The 23,852-nt window shown below is 43.6% G+C and overlaps 1 protein-coding gene across 1 annotated transcript in view; it reads right to left on the bottom strand.

Annotated features, from left to right (window-relative positions):
• TCF7 (transcription factor 7) overlaps window positions 1-23,852 on the bottom strand; it is a 142,772-nt gene that overhangs the window by 18,362 nt on the left and 100,558 nt on the right. The window contains exons 5-9 of the mRNA XM_056851698.1: window positions 23,488-23,578; window positions 12,182-12,268; window positions 8,926-9,036; window positions 7,899-8,061; window positions 5,323-5,430 (exon numbers count right to left, since the gene is read on the bottom strand). Of these exons, the coding sequence (XP_056707676.1) occupies window positions 5,323-5,430; window positions 7,899-8,061; window positions 8,926-9,036; window positions 12,182-12,268; window positions 23,488-23,578 (560 nt within the window). The remainder of the gene's footprint in view (window positions 1-5,322; window positions 5,431-7,898; window positions 8,062-8,925; window positions 9,037-12,181; window positions 12,269-23,487; window positions 23,579-23,852) is intronic.

Genomic DNA, 23,852 nt, shown 5'->3' on the forward strand with positions numbered 1-23,852 from the left:
CCAACCTCCAGGTACTAGCTGGAGATCTCCCACTATTACAACTGATCTCCAGCCAATAGAGATCAGTTCACCTGGAGAAAATGGCCACTTTGGCAATTGGACTCCATGAAATCCCTCCAAATTTTGCCCTCCTCAGGCTCTGCCCCCCAAAACCCCACCAGTGACAAAGAGGGACCTGGCAACCCTACCTCCCTCTCCCTTCTCTCTCTCTCTCTGCAGCCTCCTGAAACACTGGCCCTCTGGGATCAGGGGTTCCCCAGGAACAGCACTGGATGCAGTTGAGGGGGTCTGCAAAAAGTGGGGAGAATTGGTGAAAATCCCCCACCTTCATCAGCAGAAATGCTCGTGGCAGAAAATGTTTTGGAGCCAATCCATTATAAGAGTGCTCTTCTTTTATTTCCAACAACTAGCCATTATACAATAATTCACTTCCAAGACTTATCCCAGGCTCAGACTTTCAGTCGAAAGGAAGATCACGATGAAAGAGACACACAAGAAGGCGGATGAGGAGAGACAAAGGTTAAAGACTCAATTTTCAGGCACTGTTTAGATATAGGAAGAAAAGAGAAGAAGAGTTGGTTTCTTTCCCCACTTTTCTCTACCGTAAGAAGTCTCAAAGCAGCTTACAATCACAATCCCTTCCTCTCCCCACAACAGGCACCTTGTGAGGTAGGTGGGACTGAGAGAGTTCTGAAAGAACTGCGACTGGCCAAAGGACACCCAGCAGGCTTCATGTGTAAGAGCGGGGAAACCAACCTGGTTCACCAGATGCGAGTTTGCTGCTCTTAACCACTATACTACACTGGCTCTCAAAGGATGAAGTGCAGGTGTTGGGGGCAACAAGGCAGAAACAGGCGAGAACTCACCAAGAGAACAGTATCGGCAGAAGGGAGATGACAAGAAGTCAAACACAGAGAGCAAGGAGAAGATAGATAAGAGGCAGCCCAAGAGCAAAGAGACAGAAAAACAAGACATAGAAACACAAAACTGGAATTTGACAGGGAGAGAGGAGAGAGGATGAGAAATGAAAGAAATGAAGGAGAGGCAAATTGGAACGGAGAGAAAAACAAACAGCAGAACTGAGAATAGGAGAATAAGAAAAAGAGAGAGAAACAAATGGGTGGGGGTGGGGGAGAATTAACAGGAATCAAGTTGGAAGAAAATGAAATCAAGAGGTACATATTAGTGAGATCTGAAAATCAGAAATAGCAAGTGTCTGCAGTGACTTGAATGATAGAAGAAAAACAGAAGGTTACAATATTTATATGTGGATAGACAGAAGAAAAGCAGCATTACCCAAAGTCTGTAAAAAATAAAAAAATAAACAAAGTATAGACCCGTGTTGGCGAACCTATGGCACGTGTGCCGCAGCCAGCACACCGAGCCCTCTCTGTGGGCAAGCGTGGACCCGTCGCATCTGCCTAGGGCTGTGCCGTGTTGTGGGCGCTGAGGGCGGTGCTCCTTCTCCCCAAGCCCATGCTCCCCAAGCCTGCGCTGGTGCCCTCCCTCTCCTTGCACCGGGGCAAACCCCTCCCTCTCTCTCAGCTGAGCTGGGGCCGCAGCTCAGCTGTTTGTCGGGCCCCGCCCATCTTCAGTTTGGACGGGGAAGGCTGTGGCCGAGCACCTTGCCAGGCCCCTCCTCTCAGCTGAGCTGCGGGGCAGCTCAGCTGTTTGTCGGGGCCCCCGCCGGTCTTCAGTTTGTCTGGGGCCCCGCCCATCTAAAAAAGCATTTAGAAAATTCTACAACATTTGCAGACAATCCTACAAGCCATCAGGAAATCTACCAGGAATTTTCTAGCATTGTAGCAGCTGCAAAGGTGAATTTTAGTAACAAATTTTTACAGCTCCGTAAGATGGAGACAACCCTGTGTTTTCTTACTTCTCCAGATAAAGCCAAATTTGAAGAACTTGATCTTTCCTGCCTACACTGGTTAGATTTAGAAAATCTGGAAATGGAGCTAATAGAATTTCAAGAAAGCTCTAACTGGAAAAATAAATTCTATGACCTGCGTGAAACACTTGAGAAGATAGAAGGGATGCCAAAGGACAGCACAGTTAGTTCTGAAAATGAAATCCTTAAAGTGTGGAATTCTCTGCCAAATAATTTTAAGTCAATGAAAGCACTTGGGATTGCTTTCCTTACTTTGTTTGAATCATCTTATGCTTGTGAGCAGCTGTTTCAGCTTTGAATTATATCAAATCTGACACCAGAAACAGGCTAACAGATGACCTGAGTGCTGCATGTGTTGCTCTCAAACTTACAAAGTATGAGCCAAAGGTAGACAAATTATCAGCATGCACACAACAGCAAAAATCACATTAATTGTTCAAAAAAATTGACGATGTCCTCAAAGATGTCACAAAAATGGTGAATTACATCATGGCTCATGCTCTGAATTGTCGACAGTTTCAAGCACTTCTTGAGGAGGTTCAGGCACAGTATAATTGTTTACTTATGTACAATAATGTCCGGTGGCTGATCAGAGGACGAGTCCTGGAGAGATGCACGCCAAATGCAAACTTTTACCTTTCAATAAAAAGTTGTTTGTATCATTGAAAGCTCTGTTATTGTGTTTTTCTTTTAACGCAAAATATGTGAATGTATGAGTTGTTTTTTCTAAACTAAAACCTCAGTATTCAGGTTAAATTGCCGTTTTGGCACTTGGCGATAAATAAGTGGGCTTTGGGTTGCTGTTTGGGCACTCGGTCTCTAAAAGGTTCGCCATCACTGGTATAGACTCACAAGTAGTAGGAGAAACCAACAGTACCGTTTTAAGCTTAAGGTATCGAGATAACGACCAGTCAGAAAAAGCAACAAGACCGAGCTGGAAAATGTATAGATGAGGACAGCCAAGATGACGAAGAAGTCGGAGCACCTATCTTATGACGAAAGGCTAAAGAATCTGGGACTGTTCTGTTTAGAGGGGGGGAAAGTTAAGGGGGACATGATAGAGGTTCATAAAATTATGCAGCAGGTAGAGAAAGTGGATGGAGAGAACTTCTTCTCCCTCTCCATAATACTAGCACTGGAGGACACCCAATGAAATTGATGAGCAATAGGTTCAGGGCCATCAAAAGGAAACACTTGTTAACTCTGAATTCACTCTTCTCCACTTAAGGACGGATGGACCCACATTCTAGCTGTATCTGAAGAAGTGAGTTGTGACTCATGAAAGCTCATACCCTGCCAGAAATTTTGTTAGTCTGTAAGGTGCTACTGGACTCTTGCTCTTTTCTACTGCGACAAACACGGCTACCCATTGTGATCTACTTTTTAACTCAATGAGTAATTAAATGGTGTAGTTCACTGCCAGTGGACGTAGTGATGGCCACAAGCAAGGATGGCTTTAAAAGGGGGTTAGGCAGTTTCATGGAGGATAGGTCCATGAATGGATACTAGCCGTAGTGACTAAAGGAAACCTCCATATTCAGAGGCAGCAAACCTTTGAAACCCAGTGCCAGGAGGCAGCCTCAGAGGACAGCTATGGCTCTATGCCCAGTTTTCTACTGCTAGTGACAGACTAACACGGCTACTCATCGTGATCTATCTCTATGCCCAGTTGGTTGCCTCTCCATGTCAACCGGTTGGCCACTGTGTGAAACAGACTGCTGGACGAGAAAGGCCATTGATCTGATTGATCCAGCAGAGCTTTTCTTATGTTAAGCTGAAATATTAAAAGAGGAAAGGGAGAAAATGGTTTAGAAGAGCTGCAGGTCAGCTACATGGAAGTAATATGGAATGTCTGAAGGGTAAATAATAAGACCGAAGGTGATAAAAAGGGCCCAAGACAGAGCCTTGGGGAACTCTAGTTGAAAGAGGGAAACATTTACCATTAATAGATATGGCAAAGCAATGCTCAAAAAGAAAAGAATGAAACTAAGAAAGCAGGTTTCCACCAAATCTTAGGAAAGTAAATAGTAGATTAGAAGGTTCCATAGTAAAACCAGTTACAAAAGATTACCCACATGATTCAGCAAGTAAAAATGTAACCATGGATTCAATGGAATGACAAGAATGAAATTAAAAGGAACACTGAAACATTGACTCAGGACGAGACAGTCAATACTTTTTTTAAAAATGGTAAAGTAGAAATAAATAGGGTCAAGAGAAGATTTCTTTTGGATGGGAAAAGCCATTGCAGACTGGCAGCAAGAAGGGCAGGTATCAGAAGAGAGTGAAAGATTCAGAATAAGATTTAGGAAAGGAAGAAAGAGCTAAAGATTTTAATGGGAAGGATCAAGCTCCTAAGCGGGTGGCCCGTAAGAAATAATACCGAGATTAGCAAAAGAAATTAACGAAGAGGAAAACCGACAAGAAAAGGGAACAGAAGTAGGAAAAGAAGAATCAGAAGGAAGCATGGATAGCAGACACTATTACCCATAAAAATATACCGAACACATTTTGTACAGTGCATCAGGACACTTTGTTGATCCACCTTCTCTTTTTACTGTACCTTCTCCAAATTTTTAATCTGGCAGATCATCAAAAATAGCTGTAACTAAACACAGGCACCCAGTGTCACAGCAAACATAGATACAACTAGCAGGTATGCCTAGGTTCTTTGGATTGCACCCAACATAATTTTACAATTGCTGGAACCCCTGCTATGTCTTGTAATCCAATGCTTAATGGTAGGGTTGGAGAGACTGGAAGAGGCAGGTGGTTTGTTACGCAGTTTGGGGAGATGATCCTTCATGGTGGTGAGGAATCAGAAGTGCCACTGCACACGCATAAGCTTCTAAGCAACCCTACAAGAGCCCTCAAGAACACAGTTCTGGCAATGATATCCTCTCAGCACCATTTGCAGCTTTCTCTGTTGTCAATGACTGGCAACCTGGTCCTAGGGCTTGCAGAGGGTAGCTGAGTTAGCTGGTTGCATCAACCACTCTCTGTGGTCCTTTTAAGACTAATTTTGTGACGTGAGCTTTAAGAGCATACGAAGAACTCTGCTGGATCAGATCAGTGGTTCATCTAGTCCAGCACAGCGGCCAACTGGTTACTCTGGAGCTTTCATGAACGAAAGACCACTTGCTTCTGTTTCAATTAGCTCTAAGTCCACCAAAGCCTGTTAAAATAGTCTTTAAGGGCCCTTTTTGCTTTCTCGTTATAGTCTTGTTTTCTGTTCAACCCAACAGTTGTGAATCCTTTCTCTGTCATCTCTCACTCAAGTATGCAATGACTACAGACTGCCTGTGAGACCTGTCCCCCCCCCCCAAATGGTTATGCACAAAAGCTGGACTGTTAGGCTAGAACCAGTTTCAAAATGAACATTTTGTAGAAGTGTGACCCAAATCCTTTCATCAGAGACCTAGAGTACTCACATAGTTATCTCTTGCAGACCAGCCTGGATAGAGTTGCATGTGAAGCTGCCTTTCCTTGCGGGCCAATTCATAGTACTTGGCTTGTTCCTCCCGTGACAGTGCGTGCCACTGCAATGAAACCACAGAAAACTCTGAGACACAATGGCGTGCTTCAACACTGTGTGTCCGGTCCTAACAGATTACAGAAGGACCAGAGAAGATAAAAGGGTTTTGTTGGTTTATTTTTTTTGTTCAAAAATAAAAGCCTTTTTAGAAACAAGTAGAATATAAGAAGCTGCCTTGTAATGAGTAAAACCACTGGTCTGTCTTGCGCATTCCTCTCTACTTTGCCTGGTAGCAGCTCGCTAAGGCCTCGGGCAGAAGTCTGTCCATGCTCTGTTATGTGACATCCCTCCACTAAAGGTGCCGGGGTTCGCATTCTGGATTGTCAGTGCGCAAATCATATATGTTCCTTCCAATGAGCTAAGGCCAGACTCCTAGACATAATCCCCTACCTGGAATCCCTGCTGAAGAACTCCACCAACGGCGGGAAGTAGCAGAAGCACACTAAAACAAGTGATCAAAACAGTTGTGGAAATTCTGAAGCACAGTAAAGAATTTTTCCTCCTACTTTTCTTCCTTTTTTAAAAACTTCCTCCGGTTTCACTAGTCACGCCAAATTGCATATTATTGCTTCACTTTCATCTAGTTGCACACTGTTAACCAATTTTTCTTCAGCATAAATGTGTTCAGGAAGCAAGCCTTTACTGTATAAATAGAATGCAGTTCTCTCTCAGTGTTAGAGACAAATCTGGAAGTATACTCAGTGCTGAAGTAAAGCTGCCCTGGGAAAAGGAAAAACCCAACACTGACTTGAACAGCATTTGTTTCGGTGGACAAATAAAAGCATATTAAGCCCAGACGTATATACTGTCTAAAGCTCAAATTGTGCGGGTTTCTTGGGATTCAATTTGGCCATGTGGCTAAGTGGCTTGCTCACAGAAAGAAACGAAGTTTTGGAGGCCTACATTATATGATTAATCAAGAGAATAAAACATTTGGATGTGGGCGGTAAGAATCCAGGGTCAAATCCCTAACTGAACCAACTGAGTGGCTTTGAGAAGACCTAGTCTAGGGGTAGGCAATGCTTGTGGGCCAGGTGCCAATCCTTCCCCTCACAATGACTACCTGTGAAGATGCAGGTGTGGTGGCAATAGGGTTGCCAGGTCCCTCTTCGCCATCGGTGGGAGTTTTTTGGGGTGGAACCTGAGGGCGGGGTTTGAGGAGGGGAGGGACTTCAATGCCATAGAGTCCCATCTTGCAAAGCGGCCATTTTCTCCAGGTGGACTGATCTCTATCAGCTGGAGATCAGTTGTAATAGCAGATCTTCTGCTATTACCTGGAGGTTGGCAACCCTAGGTGGCAAACAACAGGTGGGAGGCATGAGGGCTGTGCTCTGTCAGACATGCTGGGAGGAAGCAAAGCCCCAGCATCACTGTCAATGCTTCAGGGACTTGCCTTGGACTCAGCTGGCAGCTGCACAGGTCTAGGTGGTGGTGACGGGAATAAAATGAGTGCGTGGCCTTCTCCCATGCCACCATCCCTGGTGGTAATGCCAGTAATTTAGGGGCTCAGCTTGGTTTCTTGGGCGCAGAACCAACCTTGTGTGCTGAGCAAAATAATCTGTCAAGCTACTGCTTGACTACACCTGATTTAGACCTTTGCACATATTCACGATACAAGCACCCTCTGCATGCACGCACGAGCTGAGCCGTTCTCCCGACTGCATGTGCACTCATTCCTCTGGACCCTGGACGTTTTAAGGTACTGGTCCCTGGGCCCAAAATTGGAATGAGTGTGCATTCAGACAGCCGTACACACATTTGCACAGGGATACAGTGTGAATATAAGCACATGTGAAGGATTACTTACTGGAAGACCTGGGACAGGAGCTCCAAACTTTTCTCTTTCTAAAAATCAGATGCACAGGAGGGCTGACCCCAATTAGGACTGCAGCATATGTGTGTGTGCGTTTAAGCCTTCTTTCATGCCATTATCCTGATGGGAAATGGCCCCAATGAGTCACTATTTGCTCCATGAGGAAAGGTACTGGCCCTGACTAAAAAGAAGCAAAGTAGACTTAAGTAGCAAAAGAAGACCGACCTCAGCTCTGTGAAGAACATTAAGGGTCTGCTGATGCACTGAAACTATACTTCAAGATGTGTAATCCATCAGTCCAATGTGACAAGGGCAACGGTTTCAAAAACCCTTCTTCTAGGGGACCCATTAATGAAACACTCTACACAGCTCTCATTCCCAGCTTCACTGAGAATTCACCCCACATGTACTTAGTTATGCGTCCCCAACAGCAGTGTAGTAACCCACCCATAAGGCTCCTATGTATATGTCTGGTGAAATCCCTCAAAACATGGAATGCCAGTCACGTCCCACCATCTTTCCCCTAACCCAAAGAAGCAGGTTTCTGTTTTTCCTTCATTGGATGAAGCCATGTGATTTGGGAAGGGATACTAGTGTGTCCCCATTACTTGGATGTAGCTGTCAAAACAATACCACCATTTCCCTGTTCGAATCCTTACCCGTCTCCCTAATATCTGATTGATTGCTGCGCTTTCTTTCAAGGTGCATTCAGCGATAACCTTTGCCCGCATTTCTTTCATATACAACATAAAAGCATTCAGAGGCTTCTTAATTGTTGGCTTCTTGGCTTCCTTCTCTCTCTTTGGTTCTGGTTGCGATTTCCTAGCCAGAAACAGAGGGGGGGGGGGAGATAATGAAGGACCACTTACTTCTGTACGTCACTAACTGATAGTCAGTAATATAGATTGCTGGGGAAATACTAAAATCCATGAACCAAAATTTTCATTTAAAACTATTTTAAAAATTAAATGAGAAGAATATAATCCTCAGCAGCTGTCCCCTATGGCAGTGAGCCACTTCTGGATTAGATGGCCAGATCCAGCCCAGACAGATCTTATGTTTTTATCATTGTTCTATTATCCAGCGCCCTTTGGATTTTACCTATTTTGTTCAGATACCATCTCCCTGTCGAGCCCTGGGTGGTATCGCTGTTATTAACAGATCGTGATCCACCAATAACCCAATCTATTGAAAAAAAGCTGACAATAGCGATCTCCCTAAAACATTGTTAAAACGAGTACTTGTGATATTCAAAGAAAATGTATAGGCTCATTGTGATATCTTACGTTCGAATGTGTTGTAGACTTTATGAGATATATGTATTTTATTGATTTGGTATCTTGTTTTTTTGTTGTTGCTGTTGTTCTGGTCATGTTATATTGGTTTGTCTGTTTGATCTCCTGCGATGTAATGGTTTTATGCTCAAGACCTTTGGTCACGCGAGCTTAATAATAAAAGGGGAGGAAATATTGAGGCAAGAGTCTTCACATTCATTATTCTAATATACAAAACTGTAAATGGAAGACTGATTTGGGGAGTGGGGGGAGGAAGCAGGCAAGGAAAGCGTTAAAGGTCCTCTTCCCACCCACCACTTCTTTCTCGAAAGTTATACCCTCCTGCAACTGCTCTGCCAGCAGCTGGCCTTGGAAAACAGCCGTACCTTTATCCTGAGACTTGGACACTTACATGTTTCGGTCATAATGATCCATTTCTTGTTTCCCATGGGGGGACGTGATGCTGGCGTGTGGGATTCCTGTGGCATGCATGCCTGGGCCGAGCACCAACGGATGTGTTAGCCTGCAACATAAAATAAGGATGTAACTGCCTGGGCTGTTAGACCTTAAAGCTTGTACCAAAGGTGGACCTGGCTCTTCAAAGGACATGTTCAAAGCGCAGGAAAGCAGACCTTGGTGTTTGAACAGGCACAAGAATAGCTGGGTGCTAGATGACCATTCCAAAAACACAAAACAGTGGGGACTGTGATGAATGGGGCTTGAGAGGTTTATGGAACTGGGATATTTGGAAACAGGGACCCCCAGTTATGTTCTGTTGAATCACCACATTTGGGAACTGGGTGATTCAGTGAAATCAAGTGTGGCACGTGGCACCGTCTTGCCCAATAATCTGCTATTCAAACAATACTCTGTTTGACCACTAGGTGGCACTCTGAGTTGTTTTTCTGTAGAGCTGCCACCAAGAAGCAATCGCTATTACGAATGTATTACACATCTATTCATATTATCTTAGATTATCCTGACATTTTGTAAGCAAAGCATTCTTTCTGAACTAACATTGCCCAGGAGAGTTCTGGTGCAGCTCCAGATGAAGTTTATGGCAATGCTGAGTCTGCCAAAGCCAAGCCTGACTCAGGATTTTCTTCCTACCAAGTGTTGTAGTTAAATAAGGGCTACATGACTTAATTTGGTGTGTGATTAAGCCTCGAGAGCTGTACTTAACAATTCTCTGCACACACATCAGTTTTCAGCTCCAATGAAAACAGAAAGGGTGGATGGACGGACGTTCTGTTTGCTTTCTCACACAAAGCTCTTCAAAATTGCCTTACGTCTATTAGCCCTGCTGATCAGCTCATGTCTCCTAATGAGCAACGCTGCGGATTTGTAGCCAAACGCATTTCAGATTAGGATCCAGATACCAGAAGGTCTGCACCACTCTCCACCCTCAGTGTAATCTTTATCAACTTTATGTCAGATTATTGTCGAAGGCTTTCACGGTCAGAGTTCATTGGTTCTTGTAGGTTATCCGGGCTGTGTAACCGTGGTCTTGGAATTTTCTTTCCTGACGTTTCGCCAGCAACTGTGGCAGGCATCTTCAGAGTAGTAACACTGTCCTTCAGTGTTACTACTCTGAAGATGCCTGCCACAGTTGCTGGCGAAACGTCAGGAAAGAAAATTCCAAGACCACGGTTACACAGCCCGGATAACCTACAAGAACCAATTTATGTCAGATGTTCAGATCTCTCTTGTTGACACTGTATTGTTAATGCTGTAAAACAAACAGAGCCGCCTTCCCCAGCACTCCCTCTCAAGAAATTCCAAGCACAATGGGATCTTTGAGGGCGCATCCACCACTGCCAACGCGATCCCAGATCAGATCCTGAAGATTAACAGGGCATGCGCCCTTCCTCAGCTTGGAAGGGCATTTTCGACATGAACCCACGATGCTGTTGGCTTACCCAGCTTTGTGACCAACGCTTGAGACACTGCAATTGCCCATGGGAGACAACCTACTCTTCATTAGCTTAGTTGGCACAAAAAGAAATGATGCCTTGATTCCAATCTACTGGCATGGCTTGAAGCTCGATCCTTATCTGCCAAGGTGTACTTGCTTGTCTACAGAGCCTGCCTCATTCTCAGTAAGTGAGAATGACAGCAGGGGGAAGGACGAAACTGTTAAGCTACCAAGGAGGCCTGTAAACTCGGTTATCTTAAACATTAAGACGCTTAGATGGGAGTAAATGCCTCCGGTAGGCAGAAAATTAAGGCAATCACAGTAATGCGTCAGTAATAATGTGCTCTCTCCCTACTCATTACCAAGGGCAAATCCCAGAACATCTCCATCGTCAGACTCTTTAAAAGCACTCCGATCAGGACAACACACAGCAGAAGCCAAAGCTGTAGGTTAAAGTTCATCCCAGGTGGACCTTCTCAGGTGAAACAGGAAGTGGGCGGAAGTTCATTTTAATGACCGCTCTTGCGATTTACAACCAGCCTTTGCTCTGGTGGAATTAGTGCAGTGCTAATTGACTAGGATTCAATTGTGTGAACCAGGAACCCAAAGAGAACTTTGCTTTCTCCTGCAAAAGCAGGCTTATGGTTCTAATTTTGCATGAGGACAGTATTCCGGGAGTGACCAGTAGAAATGAATACTCTAGGTACTGGATTGGTTTTGTGGTCCTGCTTATGCACAACTATCTTCAGCTGTAAATTGTCATATACTTCCATGGAAGTAAAGCTTGATGCCAACTGGTGAATATTCCTTGGGCGCCATCAAGGAGTTAATTTTCAGTTTACAGAACATTATTAGGCATCCTCTTCCTATCTGAATACTACCTGGCATATTGAAAGAAGATGACAACAATATGGACAAGAATCTGGTTATCTGAATATGAACCGGCCTCATGCAGTGTCCAGATCTACCTAGCCCAGTAACGTCTACTCCGACTGGCAGCAGCTCTCCAGGGTCTCAGGAAGACAATAAGTCTTCCCCCAACACCAGCTCTCTGAAATCTTTGGTACTGTACATTGTTACAGCCCCAGCAAACAGTTCTCAGTCCCAGTTAAGACTATGAGTCAGCCAGTGATATAGAAACACTTCTACCACTGCTGGTTGGAGCTCCATCATATTCACCACGTTAAGGGTGTTGTAATGCTATACTGGGAGGGCATATTATGCTGGAGACTGACAATAGTGTGATTGGATCTTTGATCAAATGTGAGCAAGAAAGGGATCACTGCTTATGATATAAACACCATTCCTCATTTTTAACTCCAGTAAAGAAGTTTTGTAAGGTTTTGCATTATTTTAAAAACCCTAGGTCAAATGCAATGTGTATCCAATCCCGGAAGATGAAACTTCTGATCAAGCTCTCTGCCTGGAGCCATAAGGAAGCTAGAGACATCTGAACATTTGAGAGTACTATAGGAGCGCTCACATGAAGACTGATTCTGCAACATCTTCATAAGCATTTTCTCTCCCCGCTACTATTAGTTGACCAAATCCAAGACTATAGGGCTCTACTCTTTCGGAGATCAATGTTTGTGCTGTTTCTGTCAGCCTAAAGTAGCAGAATGCCTCCCCTGTCGCTCCCACTTGAAAGCTTGACTCTCTCTCTCTCTCTCTCTCTCCCTGGCTGCAAGCTCGCATGGAACGGATTGCAAAAGAAGCAGAGCAGGGGGTCCAGGCTCAGGCGGCTCATACTTACCTAGAGAAAGTAGCCCCAGCAGAGAGCGCCGACGTATAGGGCTGTCTAAATCCACATGACGGGAGAGGGTAAACAGGCTGGCTCTGCCTGGGATCAGGAAGAAAGAGTCCATAAAGCATCTACATCTTGCTGTCTTTTCCTGCAAATACCTTTTTCTACTTGGACTCAAAATCGGCTAGGGTAATGGGTTTGAAATTTTTGGCAACGGAGACGCTCCCTTTATACATTGGCTTCTGTCTCAATACAGGGTGAGATACACTGGGGCCTACATTGGGCTGAAATGTCCTCTGAAACTCCACTCATCCCACTGACAGTGCCATCCTATCCAGAGTTGCTCCGGCTTATAAACATTTATCCAGAATCTGCTAGAGTTAACGTCTTTCTTAAGGATGAATTTTCTCAGGTAACCAAGCTGGTAGCCATAGTTTGCAGGATGGCATTTAATTTTCGGAAATCTAAATAGTCATGAAAAGCTGTTGATGGGATGGATTGTTTAAATTTATATCACTGACCAGTTTTTAACCATTTTAAAGAGAACAATATTTTTGTATAGTGTTTTAACCAAAATGTATTTTTTTTATACTGCCGGATGGGTAAGGCAAAGTATCTGCAAAATTTTTAAAGTTTGGCCTAAGGACCGTAATAAATCTACTTGCTATTTATTTATATTCATCAGGAGTAGGAAATCAACTTAGGATATGTTTCGAGGTCAAAGTTGTGAAAGGAGGACAAGGAGACCTCACAGACACAAAAAGGAATTCTTCACCCCGTCTTCATTGTAGATGATGCAAAAGGGTTACTGAAATCGGAGCAGTTTTTGGTGGTGAGAACATCTGAAGAGCTATGTCACACAATGTTGTTTTAGAGCTGACTGGCAAATTACAGAATAAGACAGCCACTGGGACCAAATGGTGTTCACCCGAGAGTTCTCTTAAGACCTGACACGTGAGGCTGTTGATCTTCTAAAAATATATGAAAGCTACAGAAATCAACCTCCTTACCAGAGAAGTGGAAGATAGCTTACTTAACAACAGTTTTTAAAAAGGGATTAGGCAAAGCCTGGAAATTACAGGTCTTTTCAACCAATATCTGAACTAGTCATGTTGGTGGAAAACATTATTAATGCTACAAGTCATAAACATGTGAATGAACACGTCTTGCTGAGGAGGCATTGTGTGTGTGTGTAAAGTGCCGTCAAGTCACAGCCGACTTATGGCGACCCCTTTTTTGGGGGGGTTTCATGGCAAGAGACAAACAGAGGTGGTTTGCCAGTGCCTTCCTCTGCACAGCACCCCTGGTATTCCTTGGTGGTCTCCCATCCAAATACTAACCAGGGCTGACCCTGCTTAGCTTCTGAGATCTGACGAGATCAGGCTAGCCTGGGCCATCCAGTCAGGGCAAGGAGGCATTGGCATGGCTTAAAAACCTGCCTCACCAATCTTCAGGAAGTCTTCATGACTGTGAATAAACCTGTAGACAAATAATCTGGGGGAAATAAATCATTTATCTGGCTTCCAGAAAGTATTTGACCAAGCCCCTTGCTAAAGGCTTCTTAGTAAATTTAGCAATGGGTCTGATGGATCTGCCAATGCATTGGTAATTGGTTAAGCACCATTGGACTGGATCCAAAGTCACTCTGCTGGTATAATGGTACTTGGTGGAGGAAAAGAGGGTGGTTCCTACCAATTCCTCTTCCTTGGCACACTCCCACTCTCCCCTCCCCACAACGCTGTTCCTAAGAGTTCCTTGGCCTCACATCAGCAGAAATTCAGGAGGCTCAGTGGACCAAAGCAGGATGGAGGAGGTGAGAAGTCCTGTTCCAGCAATTTCATTCCACTGGTGGTGTTTGAGATCCAATCCGGATAGAAGGAATAAAATGACAGATTGCACAATGGAGAGAAGCAGTGTGTTCTCCCAAGGGACATATTTAGGACTGATACTGTTTCATAAATTATCTGGGGACCAGGGAAAGTGGCGAGGCAATCTAGCTCGTGAACAAGAGCAGATTATTCAGGGTGGTAAAACCCCCAGCTGACTGTGAAGGATTCCAAACAGTCTTTCCAAAGTGGAACAATGAGTACTGGAATAGCAAAACATATATATTTAAATATGTGCTAAATCCTAAAGCACAAATATCACTCTGTGGAAAGAGATCTTCGGGTGATGGTGGGTAGCACAATAAAACTGTTAACTCTGCAACGGAAAAGAAAACGGCCAGTATTCTAATGCCTTTATATAAACTGGTAACGTGGCCACATTTGGATTAATGACTGTATTCTGTTGGTCATTCCATCTAAAAAAGTGTGATTGCACTGAAGTAGCACAGAAGAGGGCAGCCAAATGATCAGAGGGTTGGAGCATCTTCCCTATGAAGAAAAGGCTATAGTGTTTGAGGCTTTCAGGTTGGGGAAAAATCAATTGGTAAGAGAGATATGAAGGCTTGGGGTGGGAGAATCCAGAAAATTCTGGACCCCCATGTATTTCTGAGAACCCCCCTCCCATTTTCCCAAGGGAAAAATGTGAAATTTTAGGGAGCAGTGAAAAGACTACTCCTTCCTTTATTAGCCACACAAAACCTGCTTGAATCCAACTTAGATATACTAATATAGTTTGGAGTCACCTAATTACATTGATCAGCAATAGGTTCAAGTGAAAGGAAGTAGTTCTTGATACAATAGACATTAATTTATAGAATTTACTACCACAAGATGCGATGACCACAATCTGAGATAGCTTTACAAAAGTGGACAGACTAATGGATGATGGGTCTTTCAGTGGCTAAGTAGAACTTTTAAATGCAGAAGGCCCTATATTTCCAAACCCCAGACACTCAGGACAAACAAGGAAAGGCTGGGGCTGGGAGATCTCCCAGAATTACAACTGACCTTCAGACTACACAGTTCATTTCCTCTGGCAAAAATGGCTGCTTTGGGGTGTGTGTGTGTGGAGCCAATACCATTATACCCTACTGAGGTCCCTCCCCAGGCTCTGACTCCAAATCTCCAGGAATTTCCCAACCCAGAATTGGTAACTCTAAGTGCGGATGTCATATCCTGCCAGAAACTTTCTAAGAGGAATTTCACTGGCTGCTGTTAGAAATGGGATGTTGGAGCAAATTGATTTTTCATGTGATCCAGCAGGACTGTTCTTCTATTCCTGTAAGTTCTCTGATATCTAAAAATCATCCATTCAACATGATCAGCATGGATCAACATGACAGAGAACATCCAAAAAAGAGCATCCTTTGCACATGCTCCTTGAGCCTAGAATTGCCAAAATCCAGGTGGGGCCTGGAGATCTCCCACTATTCCAACGGATCTCCAGACAATAGAGATCCGTTCCCCTAGAGAAAATGGCCAATTTGGAGGGAGGACTATGGCATAATACCTATGGTTGCCAGGTCCCCCCTGGCAACTGGAGGGGGATGGGTGGGAGGTACTTATCAGCTGAGGAGGGAGGCCAGCGCCAATGCAACGATGTTACTTCCGGAAGTGATGTCATCACATTGCCGACATCATGGGAGATGGTCTGGTATTTGGGCAATAAGTCTATGGTAGAAACCATTTTTACTATAGAGTTTTGCCCAAATACTAAAATGTCTCCCAGGACATAGACGATTCCTGGAAGTGATGTCATTGTGTCAATGGCGAGCAGGCTGAGGCCTAAATTTACCACTGGTGAGTCCTCCTCCAGCTGGCTAAATGGCGTCGGGAGGGAGGGGGCCCAAAGTGGAAAATCCTCTGCCCCAGGCAGGGGCGTGGCAACCGTAATTATACCCCACTGAAGTCCCTCCCCCCCAAACCCTGCCCTCCCCAGGCTCCACTCCCAAAATCTCCAGGTATTTTCCAATCCAGAGCTGGCAACCCTACTTGAGCCCTCCTTACTTTGTTTAGTATTAATGTTCACAAACATTATACAGGCACAGCACAGGGGCTAAGAGGGCAACCGTAGGGGAGAACTGGGCCCCCATGTAGGGTTGCCAGGTTCCCCCTCTCCTCTGGTGGGAGATTTCGGGGGCAGGGGATTGCACACGCGTGGCTGCGAGCAACGCGATCCCGTCACTTCTGGTTTACTTCCGGAAGCACCGCAGCACAACGGGACAATTTACCACTCAAACCCCCATTATAGTGGTTAAATCATCCAGTTGTGCTGCAGCTTTCCAGAAGTAAACCTGAAATGATGGGGTTGCGTTGCTCGTAGCTGTGCGTGCATGCGATTCTTGCTGTCAGCCAGCAGATAGATTGGGGGTCAACTGCCTGCCATTCCAAGCCACCTGGCAACCCTACCCCCATGTCCTACTTGATGGCCAACATGTGAAAGAGGATGTTGGACTAGATGAACCATTGGTCTGACCTGGGATGGCTGATCTTATGCCTGTGAGCTCTGAGTTAGAAACACACACGTTCAAATCATGCATCAACCATAAACCTCACTTGGCAGGCTTGGGCAAACCATTGTACTTTCAGTCACTTTTCTTTTTTTTTGTCATCAAGTCACATCTGACTTATGGTGACCCCTGGTGGGATTTTCAAAGCAAGAGACTTTCAGAGGTGGTTTGCCATCGCCTGTCTCCACGTCACAACCCTGGAGGGTCTTACCAGGGTTGTGGCTTCTGAGATCTGCTTGGCTTCTGAGATTTGATGAGATCATGCTAACTTCGGCCATCCAGGTCAGAATTGTTGTAAAGGTTATTGGAATTATAGATGTAGAGCCCTTGGAACACTCTAAAGCTATTATTGTTGGGGGGTTTCGTTGTCTGTTTAAAAATCTGCAAGATAGACCACCTCTCCTGCTTGGAGAACCTGGAAGTACACAAATGTTTCAAGAACCAGCCAAGTGCTACAGCAGATCAGGAAACCTAAACAGGCTTTGAAGTTTAAGGTTTGGGGCCTTGGAGGTGAGAAAACATTCAGCGTCAAAGTGACATTCACTACTCCATAGGCCAAGATATTCAAACAGAAAAAGGATCACAGTCAAGTTTTTCACTACAATGGATCTGACATGCAAATTAATTCAATTGCAAAATCAATCCATGATTGATGAACCTTCAGCATGAAAGGTTTCGTTCTTTACTTTTTAAAAAAATTACCCCAGGATTACCCCAGGCCTTTGTCGTTATTTGAAAGAAAAAGTGATCACCCAACATTGTCTCAGAAAGAAAAATCACAATGAGACTGACACCACCTAAATTGTTGCCTAGTTCAGCTGGCCGATTGTGCAAATTGCACCGTTTACAAGGCTTTTTAGGTAAGGTGTGTTGTTAGGCTTCAGTCATAAAGCTCACTGGACTGGACTGCAAGTCATTTTCAAATGAGGCTCCTGACTGTCATCCCGGATAATTAAAGGGAGACTTATTGCAGTGTCTCTTCTCCAAAATACTTGGCAGGCCCAAAAGCCATTCTTTGCTGAACTCTCGCAAGGCAGCTTGCTAAGGAAAAGCCGCTTCCTGTATTAAGACCGCTTTGTGTTTGAAGTCAGCCTCATTCCAGAACGCTGAACCTTAAGAGCCACTCGCATACCGCAGAGCTAGTTATTGGCCGATGGAGACCCTGAAGCCTTCCTTCTCCTCCTCCGTAATTGATTTCAACACTGTTCAAGCTGCCAAAACCTTTGCAAAATATGAGATGGCAAAATAAAAAAATTCTTTGAATGAATTGTTTCAGAGCATCTGTTACACATGCTTCTGGTCAACCCCAGTGAGTGTGGAGGGACGAGGTAAAGCATGTATGCCAAGAAACATTTGGATTGCAAACACAGGCAACCCAGAGAGAGTAAAAACCCTCTGAGAACAAGGGGGACAAATGTTCCCCTAAATGCTTATGCCCTATGGAGTTTATTGGGGAATTAACCAATAATAGTTTTCTCAGGGTTATATGCACAAAGACTGCAATCCAAAGGGCACCTTGTACCTGTTCTTTAGGGACACTTTACATGAGACACAAGAGTGTATTTTGTAAGAATCTGTAGATAACACATATGTAGATCATAACATGTGGCAACTGTATCTGTGGAATATTCACAGCTAATTGTGGCTCTCCAGTGTAAGCACATACAGCAAAACTACTTGACATGTAGTACCATCACCTATTATCATCTATATATGGGTTTCCTGCACTTCGCTACAGGTCATAATCTTTTGTGTAGGAATTTCATCACACTGGGAGTCAATCAGGACTCCTGGGGCATGTTTAGGGATGTAGTCTGTTTACACTTGACTTGTGGCTTGCTGTGGAGATCTGACTATCATCAGCAAATTAAAATTACTGTTCAAAGTGTGAAATACGCCAACTCTGCTGAACATATATAGTGCTTGAGTAAATATTGGACACGTCATGCAGTCATTTCTACATAGTTTACTTAGATGCAGTCAAGATAGTTTTGTTATTGTTTGCTCTATATCGTAGACATTGGGATCCTGCAATGAACCATGAGAGGAAGGACAATTTGGAAATCTTATCCCACTCCTCCAAGTATCTCTCTCTGCTCTAAGAAGAAGAAGATGAAGAGTTTTTTATATGCCAATTTTCTCTACCTTTTAAAGAGAATCAAACCAGCTTACAATCTCCTTCCCTTCCTCACCCCACAACAAACATCCTGTGAGGTAGGTGGTGCTGAGAGAGCTCTAAGAGAACTATGACTAGCCCAAGGTCACCCAACTGGCCTCATCTGTAGGAGTGGAGAAACCAATCCGGTTCACCAGATTAGAGCCTGCCGCTCTTAACCACTATGCCATGCAGGCTGATTTCAACCCCCTTCTATCCCCCTTTATCTGATGCTCAGCTCCTTTCAACATTCCATTCTTTCTGGCGCATACTTACAGTACAATTCTAAACAAAGTTACACTCTTCTAAATCCATTGAAGTGAACAAGCTTTGAAAGTTGTAATGCTGCTTAGGATTGCACCATTAGTCCTCACCAGGCCAGTTTTATTTTTTATTACTCTACGAAGTCATTTTTTTTGCATTCATGAGGAGTACCCTAAGTAGAGACCCCTATTTTTTTCTGTGGGTGTGGCATTAGCTTTTCCCACAGGGGCCAGCCAGGTACTTTGATTAGTGGCACTCTTGACTATAAATTCCTCTTGAAGGCTGTTACACTAGTCCAGTACATCTGTGTCCATAGGGATCATGTGCCTCCATCAACTTTACACGTTTGTAATGGATCATGACATACGGATGCCAATCCAAAATTCTACAAAACGTTTTCTGAACATGTGTGCATTTTATACAGGCTTGCATATATATTCTCAGTACCAGTACCTATCCTTGCTTAAACTGAATGGAACTCACCTAGAGGCAAGCATTTGAAGGGTCACAGCCAAAGAAATAATGGAGAAACAGCCTGCATTAGCTATGGTTAAGCAATAGCTAAATGCCTTTCTTCTGGGACGGTGTTTAACTTTTATTATCTAATAAGTATTTGTCTCACTGCTGTGTTTGAAGTTGTCAAGAAGGCATAGTAGAAGCCAAAAGGCCAAAGCAGGTGTTAATCACCCAAACCCAAATCACTTGAGAAACAGATCTCCTCCCCTTGAAAAAAGAGGTCATGATCTTTTTTTTCTTTGTTTTGGCAGGAGGTTTGCATTTGACTCATTCCTTATCTTTCTCCAATTCCTTCCTTTTCATCCACAGTTCCTCCATGCCCCTCTACAGGTCCCTCTTTCATTGTATCTTGAGTTTGGTCATCACCCAAAGATATAGAAAATTCAAGACAGGCATAATAAAACAACTTCATTTCTGAACAATCAGCTGTAAAAAACCCTCAAGTCGCAGTCATCACTTATTTGCATATAAATGTTTAGAACATACTATGGTTGTCAAAGGGAGCTTTCACACATGCTGAATAATGCACTTTAAATCCAATTTCAATGCGCTTTCCCGATCCTTAGCAAGCAGATTTCTCCCTTTCACTAAAGGCTTTTATGCATTCTCTGTTTTCTCGCATCTAACTTCCTGTTTCTTCAGGTTTCCCCCCAGTTCTGCACGTGTTTTGCTTCCTCTGGTGGTTGATTCGACATCACACGGCTCTAAATGAAGCATTTTTCTCTGCAGTTTAAATCAGCAGCTTTTTGTGCTTGATAAAAATTGGTGTTATATTGAATTGACCGCTAGAGGGAGCAAAATGCGTGCAGAACTGAATCCCCCCCCCCCAAGAAACAGGAAGTTAGATGCGAGGAAACTGAGTATACATAAATGACCATAGTAAAATCCAGTTGCAAAGTGCATTGAAAGTGCAAGTTTCAGCATGTGTGAAAACAAAAATATCCTAGTGCCCTGTGATGTGTTTCATTGCATCTCTCTGCAGTAAGGACTCTGGAGAGGCAGCATATAAATTTCACACATAACTAAATCACTTAACATGTCTATGCCACAGTTTTGTCAACACAAGTCTTTAATGGCGAATTTGCCCCTGCCGTTAGTACACTGCAATCAGTTGTGAAGGGTGATCGTTCTTGGAGGTTAAATGTACTCTTTTAAGACAGGCTTGGACACAGCCTCCTAAGTCATGCGTGGCAGCACTCTAGGCAGTTGATCAACACCCTGTCTTTCTCCCTGCCTCAGACTATAAAAACTGAGAGGACATCAAGTACCTGGCAAGCCACACGATATACGGCTGGTAGGCTGCAATTGGCTTAGTGGGCCATAAGTTGTGCAGGCCAGTCTTAAGACCTGTAACAATTCATATACACTGCTACCTACCAGGAAGAAAATACACACTAGCCAATCTTGATTGCTTTTTCCCACCATCCACCAATTTGGAGCAGCACTGACTTGAATAAATCACTCTTGAGTTAAATGGTAAGTTATTTTCTATTGCTATGATCATTTACCAATCATATTCTGCGGAAGATAGTCATCAGGATCCATATACAGCACCTGATACTACCTGGCTTCCATGATCTTTCATTTCCTGTAGCTGAAAGCTGATTTGTGTGTTGGGTGTGTGTGTCATCGCTGAACTTCAATAGCCCTCTGCACACAACCCCTCCAGGTGAGTGCATGGAGAGCAGGAACTGGAGAACACACAGCACCTATACATGGAGAAAATGTCCATGCATATGCTCCATCCTTAAAATCTGGAACATTTGGAAAGCAGCAGCCCAGATCACAGGAAGGGAATACATTTGGGAAAACTTTCTCCATGTTTCAGTACCATGCTCACAAACTGGCAATTGCATGGAGGTGGGGCCAACATACTCATGTCCACTTCCACTCTCCATGCATTCAGCCAATGAGTGGAGGGGTCTTGTGCACAGGGTGTCTCTCTTCAATATTCATGTGGTAAAATAGTCTTGTGAAACTACCCCAACAGTAAGAGCACAATAGACTATAAATATGCTAAGAAAACAAGCATTTTCCCAGGACAACAAAGTCTGGGATTCAACCATATGGGAGTGATTTCACAAGGCCATTTCATCACATAAATGCAGAAAGGAGATGCAGTTTTCTGGTGACTCTTCCACCTTATGACAGTGTGAATCAGCTCAAAGAATCAACATAGGTTGTAATCTCACATTAGAAGTCACACAGTTCTCCAATCATCAAATGCCACATCACATAGTGATGTGGGTTATTAGGAAATTAAATAGAGGCCAAAAGGAATCCGCTTATAGTTGGATGTATCAAGTAACCAGAAAAGGATGAAAATAACAGATAATGAACCTGTGAAGGAGGATATACATGTAATAAATCCACTAAAAATATCAGTAAATATAAATATGAAATATGGTACATTAACAAAATCTCCCTCACCAGTTAACGGCACACTAAATAATTGTACAACTGACCATCAAACGTGTTTCGGCAAGAAGTTGCTCATCAATGGAATCCCCCCCCCCAAAGAACAAATGTATAATCATATAAAATGATGGTATAAACATTTGTATCCTGTTGATCAGGTAAAGCAATTGAAGCATTTTTTGTGAAAGCTTAACTACATATGTGTTTGCAGTGAGAAGGTTGTACAGTTGATCAGATTTCAGGAAATTTAGTATAAACTGGGTGGAGTTATTCTGAAGATTCTGATTTATGGGAAGATATCAATTCTACAACAGTTCATTGAAGTGCTTTAGTTGGGTTGAGTTTTCTTTCCCCTTCTTTTTCCTTGTATAATTGAATGTCTGTCAGTAGTCTTGATCTTCATTTCTCTAGTCTACAAACTCAGTTCCACCCAAGAAATGGTAAATTGCCAATAACTTTCTTCTAAAGTGTGGAAAAAATGTATTCACATCTCTAAATGTGCTCCTTTTTACATATAACAAGATTACACTGGAGTAATCATTAATCTCCAACCATAAGGTAGGAGATACAGAACTAAGTATTTTAGGGCCAGCATTTCATAAAAGACATGCCCTTGCCCTAGATGAGCAGAATATAATCTTGTGACATATCATGTTCTTCCTCACTGATAGCATTTCAGAGTAGGAGCCCAGAGCTGACATAGGGCCAAAGTAGACGAGACGGCATCTCCAAGTTCATTTTGTAGAGCAAGTCCCCACCCAGTAACTCCTTTTAACAGCACTGTGAGGGCCAGATTCTAAGAACATAAGAAAGGCCATGCTGGATCAGACCAAAGTCCATCAAGTCCAGCAGTCTGTTCACACAGTGGCCAACCAGGTGCCTCTAGGAAGTCCCCAAACAAGAGAACTGCAGCAGCATTGTCCTACCTGTGTTCCACAGCACCTAATTTAATAGGCATGCTCCTCTGATCCTGGAGAGAACAGGTATGCATCATGAGTAATAGACATGAATAGCCCTCTCCTCCATAAGCATGTCCACTCCCCTCTTAAAGCCTTCCAAGTTGGCAGCCATCACCACATCTTGGGGTAGGGAGTTGGGACCACTGTGGCACAGGAGAAGAAGGGCTCCTGCCTTTACCCCGTGCTGTTTGTCCAACCTGAAATGGCACTGGGGGCATTATTTGCCAACATACCATTCCCAGAGCCATTTCAGTTTAAAAAAACAGTGGGGGGTGGGGAGAAGGAGCACTCATGTTTCCCTGCACTTCCCGGGAACTCATTCTACAAAATGGAGGTGTGTCCTCAGAGCGAACGTAGTCTTGTCCACTTTGTCTGTGAGAGATTCTGTATTAAGTTCCCACACAAGAGTCCCTGATCCAAGTCAGAGAGAGAAGCAACATCAATCTATTTTTCATATAGACAAGTGTAAACATAGCACTGTGGTCTTAAGAAAAATATACTGGAAGGTGAATATGCGTAATTTCAGATACCGTAGGGAGGATAGCAGTGATCCGTTACACAATTTGGTCACAACCAGTTTCCTCAGTGACAGGCCTTGAATACTTACCACCCCATTGAAGGTGTTATTGGTCCAACCCCGCCAGGAGAGAGAGAATAAAAACCAGGGATGTCTGATGTTTGAGCAGGACGGTGGACACCTAACAGAGAATCAAAATATTTGGATATTTTAAGTTAAAAGCTTTCTAGCTGTCTTAAGAACAGACAACATGGATAGTGAGATACTTTTCAAACAGTCAATAACCAGAATCAATTACATGCTTTGCCTCCTGTTTAAAACCAAAGCAAATGTTCTCAGCCTTTCTTGTGCAGTTCCTTCTCTTCAAAGAAGATTGCAAGCAGTCAGTTAAGGAAGCGAGAGGGACAACAATATCCAGAGTTGAGAGTTGGGAACTTCTTGGTTGAAACCTCAGC

Source organism: Euleptes europaea, chromosome 1 (genome assembly GCF_029931775.1).
Source record: "Euleptes europaea isolate rEulEur1 chromosome 1, rEulEur1.hap1, whole genome shotgun sequence".
NCBI lineage: Eukaryota > Metazoa > Chordata > Lepidosauria > Squamata > Sphaerodactylidae > Euleptes > Euleptes europaea.